The 18,390-nt window shown below is 39.8% G+C and overlaps 2 protein-coding genes across 4 annotated transcripts in view; both read left to right on the top strand.

Annotated features, from left to right (window-relative positions):
• Nucleotides 1-279: 279 nt before the first annotated feature.
• Nucleotides 280-7,633, top strand: LOC146375906 (uncharacterized). 2 transcript variants are annotated; one of them, XM_084946171.1, is made up of 7 exons: nt 281-932; nt 1,987-2,119; nt 2,763-2,897; nt 3,258-4,213; nt 4,829-4,958; nt 6,773-6,892; nt 7,046-7,633. In XM_084946171.1, the coding sequence occupies exons 1-7, from the start codon at nt 440-442 to the stop codon at nt 7,224-7,226; spliced, it is 2,148 nt and encodes a 715-aa protein (XP_084802297.1). In that variant the 5' UTR covers nt 281-439; the 3' UTR covers nt 7,227-7,633. The 2 variants fall into 2 exon arrangements, with proteins under 2 accessions (XP_084802298.1, XP_084802297.1); XM_084946172.1 differs by lacking the exon at nt 4,829-4,958 and having other exon boundaries at nt 280-932; nt 7,046-7,205.
• An 838-nt stretch (nt 7,634-8,471) lies between these two features.
• The window catches only part of hectd4 (HECT domain containing E3 ubiquitin protein ligase 4), a 40,197-nt gene continuing 30,278 nt past the window's right edge, over nt 8,472-18,390 (top strand). Inside the window, exons 1-9 of one of the 2 annotated variants that reach the window (XM_084945907.1) lie at nt 8,472-9,157; nt 12,224-12,777; nt 14,835-14,924; nt 15,011-15,138; nt 15,769-15,877; nt 16,974-17,112; nt 17,338-17,508; nt 17,608-17,806; nt 17,897-18,058. In XM_084945907.1, coding sequence (XP_084802033.1) covers nt 9,011-9,157; nt 12,224-12,777; nt 14,835-14,924; nt 15,011-15,138; nt 15,769-15,877; nt 16,974-17,112; nt 17,338-17,508; nt 17,608-17,806; nt 17,897-18,058 — 1,699 coding nt within the window. In that variant the 5' untranslated portion in view covers nt 8,472-9,010. The remainder of the gene's footprint in view (nt 9,158-12,223; nt 12,778-14,834; nt 14,925-15,010; nt 15,139-15,768; nt 15,878-16,973; nt 17,113-17,337; nt 17,509-17,607; nt 17,807-17,896; nt 18,059-18,390) is intronic. The other variant, XM_084945908.1, reaches the window with a different exon arrangement.

Here is an 18,390-nt window from a genome sequence, read left to right on the forward strand (position 1 = left end):
ATCCATTTGGATTCATTGGTGACTACATTTGCATCAATCTGAAAACTGTGAGTCAACACATAAAAATCTTAATTTTTATTTGAATTAACTAAAATGTTTGGGGGGGTTTTCACGTCTAGTTTTATTTAACTATGATAAACTTGCTTCTAAGCGCTTTCTCTTTGAAGGGATCATTTTACCAACGTGTCCTCACGCCGGTATCTGGTCTTCACTAGGATAGGTGGACAAGTACACACCCTCAAACGCAAGCACGAAATTGAGTATCAAGTTTCTCAGCATCGGAGGGGCATTATAAAGACCCTATGAACTTCAACCTTACTTCTCGAATGTTTCTTCAGGGACAGATGCCTTTAAGCTGACTGGACTACAAATACACTCCTGTCATAATTTTTAACTTCAGTATCTTAAACCGGACCGACTATAGACCCAATACTTTGAGATGAAAAGCAGATGTGTACTTCAGTTTTTTTACTTCTTATCAGCAATCATTTTATCAAAAGCACACGATATGGTCGGACCGGGTCTCTACTGTTTTACGTCGATTCGTGGTAACGTACAGACGCGTATTTCCTTTCTGCACGAAGACACAGTCGGCGTGCGCTCCTTGTACCTCACCATCTGGTCCCAAGATATGAGACTGATAACATGCACAGTAAACCTCAGTCCACAGATTACAGAAAGATATCACAGTCTCTGCAAGACAAGCAACACACGTGGTCAAGAGGTAAGCTATGGGTTTAATATCAGCAGCATATTATTGGCGCTGCAGAAAGCCGACTGCGCTCACCTCGAAGCTTCCAGTGCGTCACAGCTCACCATACGCACAAGAACAGATGAGACAGAGAGAAAAGCTCGGAGAAAACGCGCCTGGATCTTCCCGGGTACGTTGTGGTGCGGCAGTGGAAGTACGGCGGACGGATATGAAGAATTAGGTGAGACTGCTGAATTCTGGTTTTCTGTCTTTGTGATTAAAACATATTTGGCCTGTTTGAGGTTTTCGAGGACTTTGGCGATAAGAGGAGACAAGTGAGTCGCAGTTCCCTGGTGTTTGTAATCTCCAGCAGTGCTTACAGAAAGCCTCATGAAAGAACATTTAAAATCCAAACCTCTCAAGCTGCTTGTCACTAAAATCACCTCAATTAAAAGAACTAATATCCCTGTCATTTTCTAGACATACCAGAAAGTCTTCTCACTGATAGCAATAATAAGGATTTAAATTGAAATGAGAATAAAATGATATATTACTGACCACTATATCCCAATTAAAGCTACTTCTGGCTTCTCCCTTATTCAAAAGGGGAAACCTATTTCTTTTGCAGAACACAATACAGTAAAAAATGCTTGGAGTAATTTAGAAATAATGCCATTTCCTAGTTTGTCCAGCAGGGCAGCTCCACAGTGCTGGAGCCTGGCAACTTTTAGCTAGGCTGAGATCATTAAACTGAGATGGTATAGGACAGAACAAAATAGACATTATTTTATCAAACACTCTTATCAGCACGTATGCAGGTATGACTCCCACATAGGAGTACATCAGATGGCCTCATAGTCGATAACCTTTGCTATGTAAACCTATACTGAGTCAAATCTCAGGCCAGATTGTGCCCTTTGTTTATCATGTTTATCACCCTTAGATGCCAATATAAGAATAATGGATTTCTTTTTGTTTTTTAACTATAAAATGTGATATAGTTGTTTTACCCTCTCCGCAAAATAATCACTCATATACTTAGATTCCAAAAATCTAATTAAGAGGTGCTTGATATTTTTATATGATAGTCACATCAAAAAGATGTGGCTCAGGGTTTTGTTTTGTTTTTTTAAATTTAATTGAAAATCTTGTGACCCATACATTTTTAATTTTCAAATAACTGCCTTTGAAGTCTGCAGCTTTTTCTTTCAAATCAGGTATGTGATCTTTTGCTTGAAAAAAGCTTTGCTTCCAAGCAAAGTGCCCTTTGATGTGTGATTAAATCCTGCACACAGGGATGTTTGAGGGTACAGACAGATGCTGCCGTGAGCACGACCACTGCCTGCAGATCATCCCGGCCTTTACGGTGAATTATGGAGTGTTCAACCGCAACCTCTTCACCGTTTCACACTGTGAGTGTGACCAAAGGTGAGCGTCAGAACACACCCACCGGGCATCTTTAACACAGAGGCAGGATTCCAAGTATTCATCGCCTCAAGGGAAACTCCTGCAACCACTAATTCACTTTCCACCCCCTGACATCTCCACATACTGCCCTGGCTGGCATGGAAAGTCAGGTAAAGGCAGATTTGCTCAAAGGCTGAATTTATCAGTATTAATGCCTTCTTAAACTTCCGACTAATAAACTCGGAGGAAAGTTCCTATCGTGTCATGTTGGCAGGGTGCCAGTAAACGCAAACCGATTTAAGTAGACGAGCCCGGGGCCATGTGACATAACTGTTTATAAAGGGGTAATAAATGCATCACTGCGCTCACCCCTCCAGATAAACTGATTTCAAGAGTGAACACGCTGCTCTGCAGCTTTGTAGTTGGAGGGCATTCCATTCCTTATACATATTATGTATATGCTGTGATTTTATTTTGTAAAATCATCCAGTCTTGACAAGTCTGTGTGTACTTTTTGGTGTTCATCCCAAAGAAGCACACGGATGTGGTTATAAAATGTTTGGGAATAGTCAAACATGACGAAACACTTGCCATTCGTGTGTTTATTGACTGGACTGCTTTTTGAACTTTGACTCACCTCGTTCTTTTTTCTGCCTCTAACTAGGTTTCGACAGTGCCTTCTGGACGTGAATGATAGCATTTCTAATATGGTAGGCTACAGCTTCTTCAACATCCTCCGGATTCCCTGCTTTGAGCTCAAGCAGCAGAGGCGGTGCACTGAGATGTACTGGTGGGGGATGTAAGAGAGGCACAGACACTGTTGCTTGATACTTTGACTGCATATTATTAGACACAACAGTTGCTCAGTACCATAGAAAAGGGGTTGTTCTGTGAACAGTGTTGGTATGGTTGCTTTGGAAGCCTGAGTGGCAGATGTACTTCTGCAGCTTGTATTAACATGCCTTAAACTCTGCCAGTAAGTCTTTAATTTCCACTGTGTCACTATCGTTATCTTCCTCAAAAGCTAGGATCTATTTAAGTAAAGTAAGAAAATAAGAAATGATAAGAAATGTGCTGAGCAGAATGTTTTTTTAACGTTTTGAAAATGGTTCTCCTTTACGTTCTTTTGTTGTAACAAGTCTGTGTACTCTCTCTATAGGTGCAAGGTAGCCAAAGAAGCTCCATATGCTGTCTTCAAAAGCCCCCTCCCCTACAACACCTCTGATGCTGAGCAAAAATATGCGGACACTGACACCAACAAGTTACCAAGTAACAAGGAGCAGCATGTAACTCAAAGCCCCCCTCGCAGAAAGTCATCTAAAACTCAGCATCAGTGTAGATTCAGAGACCCACCCAGAGGAGACACTTTCCACCGCAGACGGACAAAAGCAAGAGGATGCAGAAGACGCCATAAACCTCATGGAGCAGCACCTTCACAGTTGCCTCCAACATCAAAGGCACACGCCACTGCTTCGTCAGTGGAAACAGGTCTTTTAAAGATTTCTAAAAGTAGCTTACAGACTAAAGAAAGCGAGAAAAGCCAGCATATCAAAGTGGGCCTGTCAGATTACTCCACACTGAGACGCCGAGATTCACCACAGCTCAGCTCAAATTCTGATCTGCAGAGTTCATCTACAGCACCATCACCTTTAACACAGATGCCAGAACTTCAGCCGCACCAAACAACAGCCGCAGTGACCAAAACCAACAAAAGTCACAAAGACGTTATCAAGAGAAACAGCTGCTGTGGACACAGGAAGCGTGTGAGGGGTGATGCTTTTCAGTCAGGCTGTGAAAGCTGTTTGGAACGAGAAACAAAATCTCATATGAAAGCAACTACGGACAGATTACCAATCAAAGTGACTACACTGGGTGTTAAAAAGACAACAAATACACTCACATCAAACACTTTGCTAACGGCTACTTTTGCAACACCCATTGCAGCAAAACTAAAAACAGCAGCCCCGCTTAATAAGGATGATGAGCCACCAAAGCAGGTGCACTCCTATCTGCTAATGAATAACTCAAACCAGGGGCTCACAGATAGCACCACAGCCCAAAGGACCCATATAGAGAGAAGCCTTAAACAAAGTAAAATGTTGCATAAGATAACAGGTGAGTGCGCACAGCTGCTGACAGGGCTATAGCTGCAAGTTAAGCCATTGATTTTCCTCTTTCTTTAATTTTGAGCATCTGAAATGCAATTTAGTATTTTAGTTGCTTTTAAAATTAGTCATTTTTCACTTTGGTTGGAAACATTCATGTTCTTCTGGATCAATCCAAATTATTATATTTCATTTTAATTGTAATATTAATGGGAATGAGTTATTAATTACAAAATATACTCAAGAGGGGAGGTTAGAAAGTATGCAAGGTAGTGAGTTGAATGACTGTCAAGGCTATTTTTATTTGTTAGTATATCAGTTAGTTTTCCACATGAGCAGTTTGATTGTAGCTTAACAGAGAAATGTATGTGTTTAAAGAAGAAGTTCAGGATATTATTCTATTAATAATTACCAGGCTGCTTAGCTGTGTTATTAGCTGTCGTTACCGATGGGACAGAATGCTAATCGTCATTGTTGCTGACTACAAATTACAAATGCCAAAAAAAGAGGGCTAACCTTTACTAGAAAATAGCAGCATCAGTAACCAGCAAATATACCCAGTTCTGTAAAGAAATCTGAGTACACTCATAAATATATATGCACATATATATTTTTGCTCCTGTAGATAGCCGGCTTCTGTGTGAAAGCCTCAAACATCTGGACTACTGTAAATTCAAAATCCCTCCTTTGAAAAAAAAATATGGCCTCCAGAACATGGAGTCGAAGACCGCCTATCACTGTGACTGCACCAGCCGGTAACAATTTTATTTATATGACATAAGTGTTGCATTATGTTTTGCATGTTCTATGTTCACATAATTGTATGTTATACACCTATGCAACATTCAGGCGTATTCAGGCGGCCTATTTTTCAAAGGAGCTGCCCCGATCAAAGACTGGACAATGTGTTTTTTAATAAAGGTTTATTAATGATTAAATAATAATAATTATAAATCTGATTTCTACTGGGCCAAAGGTCATTTTACACACAGAAGTTAAAAACCAGGACGTAGGTGAGGAGCAGTATTTCTTCTGCAAGCTGTAGGACTTGACTGGGAGCCAGTGGAGGCACATGAGGGTGGGGGTGATGTGGGAGTTCTGAACATGGCTCAAATAGGCAGACGAGCTAGGACAGCATTTCAGTGGTCCAGAGGTGATAAAGGCATGAAATTTAAGGAGGTACTGAGTTTAACCAAATTGCCCCTTAATAAGATTGCCCCCTGTTCTGCTGCTGTTTATGGCTAAATAATCATGAAAAAAATTTACGATGTCAACACATTAAAAAGTAATCCTAGCTTCACAGCTTGGGAATTACTTCATTCATGATTGTTTTATTTAATACACCAGTAATCTTATCCCTGGAAATAGCGTTATGACACCGTCAAATGAGGTTAAGGAAATACGAGCCTTACACAGCGGTGAATTAATTCAACCGAAATCACCCCGATAATCTAATGACTGTAGCAGCGGTATCATTAAAGACCAGTGGAACTATAATATTGGGTAAAATAGGAAACCATCCAAAATAAGTACTGCGTTGGTGTTGCAATACTGGAAATAGCTGTGACTCTGTCTCCATCAGAGTCCACATTTTCTGTGATGGCAGGAGGGACTGCACACTGTAAGATGCATATTTTCCAATACCAAGTGTTTGTTTATTTATAAACTAAAAGATTATGGTTTAACTTCAGTTACAGGCAAAGATTCCCTTTGGGTTTACACCAGAAAGGGAATCCTACCCAATGTGGGTGACGTGTGGAAAGGGAGCAGCCAAAAATACCTACTGTGGAACAGTCTTGAGCCACCACTTATTTCTTTTTGTTTTGTGCCAAGGAATCAAACTTTAATTTTTTTTTAAATGGCCTTGAAGAATACTTTTGAGCAGGTGTTGTGACTACACATAACAGAACACTTAGAAAGAATCAATTTTAAGTGGTATCTTTAGACCACTTGTGAGTAACATTTTTCCCATTTCTATTAATGAAAATCTTCAAAGATAACCCAGTTTAACAGGACTAAAAAAGCATTTTCGCACCAACAAGGTGATTACCAAAGCACTTTTCGCCAAAACTCAACATATTTCCACATGGAGGTTAATTCATGAAATCATAAACACCGAAATGTATGGACAGAATTTGATCCGCCATGCAGTACTATCTGATTGGTAATGGCTTCATTTGTCATCATGACGATAATCCCAAACACATTGCCAATACAATAAAAGCATGCCTGGATCGAGGTATGTCATTTCTTGCTACAATAAGGCACAGTGTGCATACATTCATGGTTTTAATATGATATTTGATATGTTTATATTGGATTATGGACTTTGCTGCCTACTACATGGTAGGAATACAGTATTTTTCTTCATCACTATTTATTCTATAAAAATTTAATGTTTTTTTTAACCTATATCTCTGAGATCACACGTGGAGAGATATAAATGATATTATTCCCTTTCTGAAATTTTTCTTGCTCTACTGTATGTCTAACTGGTTTCCTACAAGTGATCTTATTGCCTTACATACAAGAATTAACTTGTCACTTGTCCTTTTTGTCAATTTTACAGCTTGGCTGTTCAGATTGAAAGCCTCAAGCGACCAAGCATTCTGCATTCTCTCATGCTGCATTTCGTCTCTCAGCATTGCTTTACACTGCCAAACGAGGAAAAATGCCACGGCAAAAAAAGGTTTTAAGCTCCAGTATGCTTATTCGCATTAATCTCTAACACTTTTCGGTTAAAGCAGTACCAGCCCCTTGTCTAATATGTTCACTCAGTTTGCCTGTAACAGATTACTGTGCTGAGTTCTCTTGCTGATATTTTTATGTCTTTTTTCCCTAGCTGTTCTAGAGGCTTCACTAAAGCCTCTGACCTACATCAAGTGCTTAAGAAGATAGAGGAAAAAGACTCTGCTGGGGTGCGAATTTCAGGCACTGACAGAAAAAGAGGGATTCCTGTTCGCCTTTATAAGCGATGCCTGAGGCTAGAAAGCGGAGCTGATATTATGGCACGGTTCAGATGACTGTAGAATAAGCTGCTATGTGCAGTAACAATAAATGTTATAAGCTTTAGATTTCACGCAGGCTTTGCTCTTTCTCCCTGATGGTGGAAAATTGCAGCATTTTAAGAAGTAAGGCCCTCGACTAGCAAAGTATGGCCTTATAAATGTAATTACATTCTTAAAAATGTAAGTTAGCGTTTGCATGTGGACTTGCAAATGATTGGATTGTGGAATGAAAACATAATTAAATCATTTTATTGTTTCTGTTTGATTTTGAATTGATTTTAAATTCACTCTGTCGTCTGCACTGTATATTGTATGACTCAGTGAGGGAAAAAAACTAGAATAAAGAGATAAAGATTAAAGCTACAAACCCAGCAAATCATGGAAAAGCATTGAGTCAATAAAGGAAGAATTAAACATTTTAATTATTGTCATGTCTACATTAAAACTTCACAACTTCCTTAGAAAGAACAACAGCTGATTTGCCTTCCTGCATGCAGCAGCTGTAAATCAAAAAATTTAAGTGCTTGAATATTCAGCCACTGACTCTTTCTTTAGAGGAATAAAAGTCAGTAGAAGCAAGACAGAATGCATGTCTATGAATGAGATGGAGTCAGGTATAACAGTGAAGCTACGAGGAGCCAGTGAAGATGGACAGGTTTAAATACCTAGGGTCAAGAAGAGAGTGGAGCTGGTTCAGGCTGGTTCAGGGGTGGTTTGTGACAGAAGGATAGCAGCAAGAGTAAAGGGGAAGGTTTATAAGATGGCAGTGAGACCTGCTATGAGGTATGGTTTGGAAACAGTGGCGCTGACAAAAAGAAAGAAGGCTGAGCTGAAATGTTAAGACTGTCTTAGAGGGATAGCTTAGATTGGGAGGTCTGGAGACAAAGAGGCAAATCTGACATGGTTTGGACATGTGCAGAGGAGGGCTAGCAGCTATACTGGACAAAGTTTGTTGTCTCCAGCCAGGCAGAGGAAAACAGGAAGACCACAGAGAAAGTTCATGGATGTAGTGAAAGAGCACATTCAAAAGGTTGTTGTGACAGAGGAGGATGTTAGGGTTAGGGTGTGATAGAGGCAGATGGCACTAATAATAATAATAATAATAATAATAATAATACATTGATTTTGTTTTTAAAGATCTTTAAATTAAATAATAAATGTGCCTTTGTCATTTCACAGCTGTGATAAGATGTGGTTTTAGATACCAAAATAAATGACTTTTGACAGCTTTTATTTTAGCACGCGGTGCATTCTGGGAGCGGTTAGTTGGCCTTGGAAACATGGCGTCGCACTGACAGCTTGGTGACTCTCATTATCTTCTCCAGGCACTGACAGATACCGGGCCATTAGCAGAGCTGCTTGCAGTCGGGTTGTAGCCGTGAAATGAGAGTACTACAGGTTCACTTTGCGTCTTGAAAAGACTGTCGTTTAGACGGTGCGACGCAATAACGGATTTAGCACGGCTGTCACGCCCACTCTGCTCGGTAACGCTATAACGATACCGTACGGTAAGTTAGCTCCGCTTCAGCTAACTGAGCCAGACAGCTAGCAGCCGCTGTTAGCATGACCAGAGCACCCATGTAATGTAAAGAACACCTGCCACTACAGCTCGCCCGTTGACTGGCACTCGTCAAGTTAGCTTGTCTCCCTTGTCAAACACTACCATTAGATAAGACCTCGGCGCTGACGGCCGTTATGTTATTGTGAGTCGCTATCAGGCTAGCTAGGGCGTTTCTGTCATTCTGTCACTGAATTTTTAATGTTCGACCCCTTTGGCTACGCTGTCGGAGGAGAGAGCGATGGGCTCCGGGGCTGTGGATTCGTCCCAGTGGCTTTCGGTGAAGGAGGAGACCATTTTTCTCCACGACGGTCTCATTCGGGTCACAGATCTGGCCGAACTGCCCAGTGAAATTGGAGTATCGGAGCAGGGGGACACCGAGCAAGAGGTGGGTAAAAGCCATCGCTCTTTTTTCCAGCTCAGTTTCTCTCACACACACATGCAAACAAACATAAAGAGCTGTATACAGGAACATTTGTGTATATATGAGATCAGTGTGTCTTTTTGTTTATTTAATGTAAGAATTAGTTTTGACTGTCACCTGAAACACACCCTCCGTAATAACGGTAGTGCAGACGTTTGCAAGTTTCCTGTCCTGCTAAATTTACCATCAAGGTAACCGAGAGCCGTGTCAACTCAATTCCTGCCCCTTCCTTCAAAATATAACTTAGTCCTATTACAAACATGGTAAATTTCATTTCTAAAATCTCTAATGTTACATAGTGTCTTTCTTCTAGTATATTAATGTGGAAGTCATATTGATTTGGTACTTAATATTGTACTCAGTGTTGAGCTAATATGTCAATTAGAGGTGTACTTCAGGTATCAAGCTACACAGCTCCTACTTTTTTTCACTTAAACACATGCATGTATGCCTTTATTTTTCCTGACTAGGTCTTGGCTTATTTAGTGCATAGTAAACAGATTTAGTCTATGTAAAGGTGACATAGCTGCTCTTTCCTTGAGAAGTGTTTTTATGGTCATTGTCAAACGCCGGGGAAAAACAGTTCTCATCTCTCCTGCTCTGAATCTTGTTCTCGAAGCACAAAACAAGCTATGTTTTGCAGACTCTATTGTTTACCAAATGTTTAAGCTTTTAAAACGACTTTTATTTTGAAAGTCTCATCCCATAACCGGAAGAATCAATGTTGTTAGATGACCAGAAACTTTACAGTGATTCTGATGGAAACAACGAGCTAACACCGCATATTTACATACTCGATATTTCCCTACTGTGCCTTGTTTTGAATCTAGCAGGATCCACCAGACCGTGGAGAATATTTGCGGTAGTCTTCATGTCACATGTTCATGAGCTGGGGTCTAATTTGTGCTTGGAGTTGCCTGTTGATGAGTAGTAGACGAACAGACAGTGATGGTTACTTGCTTTAAACAAGCAAACTTCATGATAAAGTGGGAATAGTTATGAATTGTGTGCTGAACTTAACCTTTACAAGAGTTCATACTTGCAATCAGTCAGCTGCATTTCAAGGCTTTCACTTACAGATGCTTTAAAGCATATTTCTATGTTACAACTTAATGCAGCTGTTTTTCTTAGCTTTATAGTGTACATATTTATTATCGCAATCTGCGCTATTCTTACAAAATATCAGTTTTACATCTGTCTGTCTATCTATCTATCTATCTATCTATCTATCTATCTATCTATCTATCTATCTATAACATTTTAATTAAAATGTATGTTTCCAAATTCCTTGCTTAGATCTTTTGGATCTGAAAAAAAAGATCAATAAACTGAATATTTGTTTATATGATGTTATCTTTACTCTTGTACTAATAGCCACAAAACAGGGTTGTTTTTGTGCATGTTTAATTACAGTCACAATGGGCTTGGCTTATATGAGGAAAGGCCACCAAATCAAACTCATGAATCTGTACATGCAGCTTTTATGTTTTCTGTTAGTTCAAACTATGTCCCAAATAGCTGCATTACCAGTTTATCCTTGATCACCTGGTTTTGGGTAGGCCTTGGTAGGCACCAAAACTTTTCAAATACAGAATAGTCTCTGCATAGTGGAAGAAGCAGTTTATTAGCACAATTCCACACACCATGTTCTTAACACTAGAGGTGCCTGTGTTAGAAACACAACATCTCCAGAGCTTTTCTTTACTACTGAGTTCTCAGGATTCCAGTTTGGAAAATGTTTGTAAGAGTAGAATGCTTAAACTGAGGACTCAGTAAAGCTTCGAAGCAAAACTTTACTGTAAAAGAACCAATCATAATGACCTACAGCAGGGTTTCTTATGATGTTGGACATTTTATGGTAATAAATTCTTCAACTTCCATATTAATTATGAATTAGGAGCACTGATATTGAAAAAAGAGTATGGTTACATAATGTATAGCGTGATTCATCCTTAACATAAAATGATAAAACGTGTGTTTTATCAAGCAAAGCCAAAATAGATGAGCTATGTGTAGTAATGCGAACTTGGTATTTATAGTGGGTAGTCCCACTAAATGGTACTAAAACATGAAATAAGAAGACATTCTTGCGTCATTGTTAGGCTCTCAGTTTGTTTGTTTATTTATTCTTGGTAACATTCAGATCCTCCACATTTAAGGCCTGTGTCCAATTTTAAGACTGGCTCGGTCATTCAGTGCCGTTATCGTAGGTGTTGTGATGCTGACTATTTTTATCCGCTTGCAGCAGTTTTTGCAGAGCAAGGTGAAGGCCCAGCATCCAGCTATGGGGTGTTACTGTAACATAAGTAGTGTTTCTGAAATTGAATCAATACAAATTGTGCCTGCTAAATGCTATAATGGATTTTTTTTCTAGTCCATGATTCATGTGTAATCAATATCTGAAATGCTGCCTAAGTGCACATGAGGCACATTGTTTCACTTGTGATAGGATATGTGCTTTGCTATCTCTGACCATTACTGCGTAGTCCTAAAGAACTGGAAAAACAAGAGCTCCTTCTGTGGAAATGATTCGTAGCTAACTATGGAAATGCTTTATCACCAGATCTTCATAAACCAAATGTATTTCATAAGTCATGTATATACCCCACTTTTGAATGGCGGTGTTTTACATAAGAACATGATTTTTTGTATTGTTTTTGTGTAAAGTTGCCAAATTGAAAAAGATTTTAACATTTTGCTGTTTTTGCAAATAATTCTTAGTTTTTCGCCAGTAAAATTTGAATGTCGCTTGTGTGTAACACAGCTGTGTTATTTAAATTTACGTCAGTAAGAATAAAATTCCTCACTGCTCTCCTCTTTTCTTCCATAGTGTCTTTTCTGTATTCTGATTAAAAATTTCTGCTGATAAGGAAGATTTCATTTGTTTGTAGCCAGCATTGCCAGGAAACAAAAGACTGTCTCCCATCTCTAAATAATACACTGTTTATTGTTTTCTAAAATGGTCAAGAAAAAAGTGAACAGTTTAATACCTGATTTTTTTTCCTCTCTCCCACTATCTCTGCCCTATAGATTCTAACATTTGAGACCAAGAATCCGGTAGAGCTTGCCGAGCGTCTGCGTGCTGTCTGTGGGAATCAGAGCAATGCATATGCCCGTCTACTGGAGTATCGTCTCAATGCCCTGCGTGGCCTGTGGGGGGCGCAGCGGCAGCTGGCCCTGGAGGAGCAGCAGGAGCGAGAAGGGACTGGAGGGGCTGATGAGGAGACCTTGGCCTTGCTCAAAAGACAAGGTCTGCTCCAGCAACCCGAGCAGGCGCCCTTCACTTCCCGTGTCGGCCTGTTGCTGGTCTTTCCCCTTTTACAGTCCCAAACTCGCAGTGACCCAGCACTCTGCGGTGTCACAGCAGAGGTACTGCTAGCTTGCCTCCGGGACTGCCAGCCGCTGAGCCTTAGCAAAGAGCCCGCTGACTGCCTCAATGGCCTGGAGGGACTGCTATGCTCCTGGCTAGAAGATGGTGCCCAGGAGTCAGGCCCAGTGCATGGACACACTCAGCCGCAGATCCTACAAACGCACAGACAGAGGGAAAACGCTGCTGCTGCACTCGTGGCACTTGCCTGTGCCAGGTGAGACCATCCGTTTCCTTGCTGTTCTACCTGCATCCTTCTTAGGATCATTCTGTTTTTTTCTTGTAGACAGTGTGCTGTACTAATGGTATTCACTGAATGATTACATACAAGATCTCATTGAAGTGCAAAACCTGTGAAAATAAGCTATCAAGAAAAAACAATACTCTTCTTAAGTGGCAATTTTTGTTATCAGGCAATAACATTAAATTATTAACTTTTTTTCTTAAGAACCACACAACGCACTGTGGTAATCTTGCTTTGATATCTGTAATGTAAGATAAAGAAGTAGTTGAGATTTTGGTATGATTTTAAGCTTATGGATATGAACAGACTTTTTGGCTCCATGAACTTGTAGTCAGAACTACACTCTGTTGAAGTAAGATAGTAGTGCTGTTGGAAAACAATACTTCTTTTTCTTCTTAGTTTCAGTCATTGTTATTAACTTCATTAGGCAGCACAGGGGGCCCTTGTGTGTAGGAGATAATTCATGGCAGCTGCTTTCTAAATCCTGATGTTTGGTTTAGGTGAGGGCTCTGCCTGAGAATAGCATGCAGAAAGCAGGACATAGGGTGATTGACTTTAAATTTACCAGGTTTTTACCTGCACTATTCTCACATATGTCCACATCAGTTTCAGTAAACTTCACGCAGAGTTTGTACAAGGGAGATAAAATGTAAAAGACATTTAAATGGATAGTTCTACATGTACTCACATCAGGTATTGTCTAGAAACATTCAGGAAAACAGCTTTAATGAAGCTGTTTTGCTCTTCATTGTGCCTTGTTCATTCTCTAGAACTCTTCGAAAATATATCAAGACTTTACCTTGTTTGGTGTTTTGATTGGATAGTGGGGAGCTCTGTCTTACATTCTGGTTCATAATCTCCCACAGGTGTTCATTTGAATTGAGATCTGGTGAAACTTCTGACTCATATAATTTACATACTTTCATTCAGTGTTCCTTTGTACCCTATTGATGTGGAGGCATTGTTATCCTAGAAAAGACTGCTCACCTCAACACACATAAACACAGAAATATTATATCATAGGCTAAATGTGATAACTCAGAGCAACTTCACTTTAACTTTATGATTTAAAGTGACCTTTTCCTTTGAGGGGACAGGTGGACCCAAATAATGCTTGTAAATTGCACCGTTACCCTTACCCTTTCAACTTGTCAGACATATTCATTATTCTTGCGTGCAAAGAACAGAAGCAAGCACACAAAAATATATCTGAAGAAGCTAATCTTTAATCTGGTTTGTTTGTTTTTTAGTTTTTCTGCACAGATGAGCAGAATATCCTTGTTTGTTTAGTTTTTGTATTTGTGCCTGAGCTCAAGCTTCTGTTGGTGACAGCTGATCTTGACTTGTCAAAACCAGAACTCTCCACTCTTTGTTCACCTTCTGTTGAGGCAGAGAGCTCTTTGTTGTGGGGAACTATCTAGCCCTGATGCTTTTTCACCCAGCAGTGGAAGCTAATTAAAGGGCTATCAGCTTTAACCACCCTCTCCCCCCCCCTCCACCTCATCTGGAGTTGGTTAGTAAATTCTCTGTATAGGAGGGCTATGTAAGCAAATGGACTGCACAGGATGTTGATATCAGCTGTTTAGATGTTTACATAGTATGGCATTGCGGGGTTCACTTTCATGAGGCTTGCACTGATGGTGTCTCTCTGTCTTAGTTGTTGATTTTAATACTCCCAGTAGCACTATTAAATGTTATTATAAACATGCGAGTGATAATTTCATAGCTTAACCCTTTCTCTGGTACAAGCATTGGGTTTTAGTTGATTTCGTAGACTGTTTTTAGAATTAAAATACACACACCTGAATGTGGTCCATAAGTTAATTAATTCTTGACTGAGTAAAATCTGTAAACTTAAGAAGATTGCTCAATGTAGCATAATCTCTTTTAAATTTTTTAAATTTACATCAGATCCTGCCCATAATTCATGCCAAATTATTATTGCTCTTGCGGCTCCAGGAAAGATTAACAATGAGCTTTCACTTGTGTTTCACGTTGAGCTCTGAATAATCTGCCAAACTCATTTCTAGGGGATCCCTGAAGACCTTCATCCACACAGTTCACCTGCTGCAGAAACAAACTGATCTGGGCCACCTCCCTGTGTCAGACGTACTGTACAGGTGAGGGAAACTGTTTTGATTTAACTGAAAGACAATGCCTAATAACTTCCCCGACATGTAACTACATTATATTTCTCCTGTTCAAGACTTTTGCTCCTGGAAGGAGGCCCGGGGTCTCCATCCTGCCTCTTGGGGGGGAAACACTGTGTTTCCTGGGGTTTTGAGGACATGCTGCCCACACCAGATAATTCTGCTGGAGGAGCAGAGAGTAAAGGTAGAAAACAATTTCAGAAAAAGTTTTTGTGATACTCAAAATGAAAAGATATAAATAATATGCAGCCGTGGTTGAAAGTTTTTAGTTCTCTGGAATGTAAGTTGTGGAAAAGATGCTCCTTGTCTCACTTGCCATCATAATACTTCCTTCCTGTTTTATTTATTCACTGAACTTGTTTGAAATGCATCTTAAATCCAAGCAATTATCAAGGGTGGAAAGACCATTGTTCCTTTTTGGGTTTCATTCGATGTCACATATAGAGAAAACATTTTGTCTTGAGTTGAAACTAAAGATCTTAAGTGGATAAAAGAGAGGAAGTGAGCTGAACAGGGCATACTGTACATCTATTTTTATTGAGCCATAAAGTAAATCTGAGCATTTATTTTTCAAGCTAAATTGATCTGTCCATTTTAAGTCTTTTTTTTCTATCAGATCTCTGAAGACATCACTATTTCTGAATTTGCAAAAGTCTGCAAAACAAAGACTTGGTCCACTTTTTTTGCATCCTAATTCTCTTGCCTGGTTTTGTCCACTCTTTTGTTGATCCCTGCCCCTACAGGTTATTCAGCTGTCTTTGATGTTTCTTTCATTTACCTCCTACTGAATTCCATTGGTGCCTGTGTTTTGCAGATACTGACCTGGGACGCTGTCTAGCCACAGATGGGCTATATCTATATACCACTAACTCCTCTGGGAGAGGACTCAGCAAGCTTGGCTCTGGTTTACATGGGACATTGAGGTAATGTGACACTACTTCTAGCCTCCATTCCTCTCTCTTCAGCATTCAGAGAACAGAGGGAAGAAAGAATGAAGCAAAAAAAAATAAAATCACAAAAAATACTTGTGCACTGAAAGGCATTATTTCCTAGACATTTAAAAAACATTTCCTATTGTATATAGTTATATTCTCTCATGTTATTGATTTATTTGGTTTATTTAATTTAATGATATTGTAACAAATTGCATACTTTGCAGAAAACTAGATCCTCAAATGATGTTTTTTAGAGCTGATTGAGCCCAGAATTTGTCCAGAGACATTATGAGGGTATACATGCATTATTGGTCAGCCAGCTTCTGAAGGGCAAAGCACACTGTGACCTTACAAAACAGATATTTGGATTTCAACTGCAACGTAAATGGTTGTAATTGTAGCTATTGTTTGCAAAGCAGCTTGTATGAAAGAAGTAGCACGCATCAGGCCAGGGTATTGCTAACTGCATGCTTTAAGTATCTTTGGGGGTTTTTGTTATTTGTGTTTGTTTTTTTTAATCAGTCTCAGAAATATTACCTTAAAAAGCTAAAATTCCCATTTGAGAATTTGATTTAAATTAGAGTTAAAGACAGATGCTTTGAGTGCAGCCTTGCAAAAAGAGACAGAGTTGCAGTAAGCTGCTTGTGTCCTGATGGGAATTTGTACTGACGCTGATCAACCCATGCTGCTCGTCTCACATTTTCTCTTGTTACTGTGGCTATTCACAGCAACACTCAACAGTATGACAAGTAGCTTCCCAACAGTTAGACAATATGCTGTCAATAACTTGTCAAAGTCTACTCTCATTAAGGTCAACAAAGCAAAGTGACTGCGTAAAAAGAAGGAAGGCACACTGTCAGTTTTTATACGATGAACACATACCGTACGTTTCTGGATTCTTATTGATTGTAAGGTTTGATTTAATTTGTGGTAACTACAGGATTTGACCAAAAACTCACAGTTGAGTGACAAATTAAACAATAAACCAACAAAATGTTTTAGTGAGCTGCCTGAGCATCTTTATTATGACTTGGAATAAACTCCAAATGCAGACCAAAGGAATCAGTGCTGTGTGTTTGTATAGGGGATTTGTGTATTGTCGAAATGAAGAGTTGGAGCCCGGCTGGGTGGTGTTCAGCAGCGGCCGCCTCCTCCACCGTCCCTCATCCTTTGATGCCAAGCCACATCAGCTGTGCCAGGTCATTGACCCATTCACCCTCCAGGTACTGTCTACTTTCATTACTCTATTTTAAGATGTATGTGGACTTATTCTGTAAATTCTGTAGATGGGATGTATAATCTCAACAGATCATGAAGTTCTTAGTGGGAGAATGTTTCTCTTTATTCAGCGCAGGTACAAAGGACACAGAGGGATACTGTTTAATTTGGTATCTCAAAATTCAAGTATAGCTAATACCTAAGGCTAATTTTCACTCTTTTATCTTCAGGTGTGCCAGATTGTGCCCATGCCAGCCCATCACTTCCCCGTGGGCAGCAGCATGACCACACTGCACCTCTGCTCAGACGGAACCTATCTGTACTGGGTGTGGTCCCCAGCCAGCCTCAATGAGAAAACACAGAAAGGCCACTCTGTCTTCATGGATGTCTTTCACTTGTCGGTGAGTGTCTCGTGCCCTGCAGTATAGTCTCAGCAGTATTTATTTCGTCTGTGTCTTCATTAAATCTTTGATGTCTTCTCTCTCCTATACATGGTGCAGACACAGACAGGGTTGTGTGTCGCAGACATCTTGCAGGAGAGGGTTATCCTTACTCGCAAAGAAGGCGAGTCCTCCAAGTGCTTGAATGAACTTCTCTTAAGTCGAATGTCACGCTTCCGGGCCTCCCATTCTGCCACATTGGCTGCTCTCACAGGCTCTGCAATCACCAACACTGTCAAAGAGGAGCAGTCTGGTAATGGTAGAGAAACTATAAATCCAAAGTTCATACATGCTGTGATTCATTTGGATGATGTGGTTTTTAAAATATTTTTGTTGAATCCTTTTGTAGCGGTCAATACTAGCTGTGGACTCCCTCTAAAGACTCTGAGAAGGACCCCGATGTATGTTTGTGGCACCTATCTGGTAATGCTGGTTTCACCTCCTGGTGTATCTGGGAGCTCTGCCACACGCTCCTTATTTGGAGGTACCAGCAGCCTCTCCTCACTTAAAAGTAAGCGCATGCAAACACATGCATAGGCTCACTGCTAAATCCTGATTATGTTGAGCTTTTTGTCACTTGTTTTTTGGTTACTTTTTATTTATTTTATTTTTAATTTTAGAAAGTCGGACACTAAGCTTACTAGCTGCCTGTAGATATTCTGTATAAATCTGATTAAATCTGATGTTCCAAATAAGTATTAATCATCATTTATGACAGTGGCTAACACAGCATTTAAAATAGTAACATCTTGATGGGTTAATGAGTTAATGTTAATGGTTACTGAGAATTTTGGGAATGCCCCACCCCCCACGGCTTTGTATCATAATTTGAGTCATGAGTTT

This window comes from Perissodus microlepis, chromosome 12 (assembly GCF_051167445.1).
Source record: "Perissodus microlepis isolate ML-2025 ecotype Zambia chromosome 12, ASM5116744v1, whole genome shotgun sequence".
NCBI lineage: Eukaryota > Metazoa > Chordata > Actinopteri > Cichliformes > Cichlidae > Perissodus > Perissodus microlepis.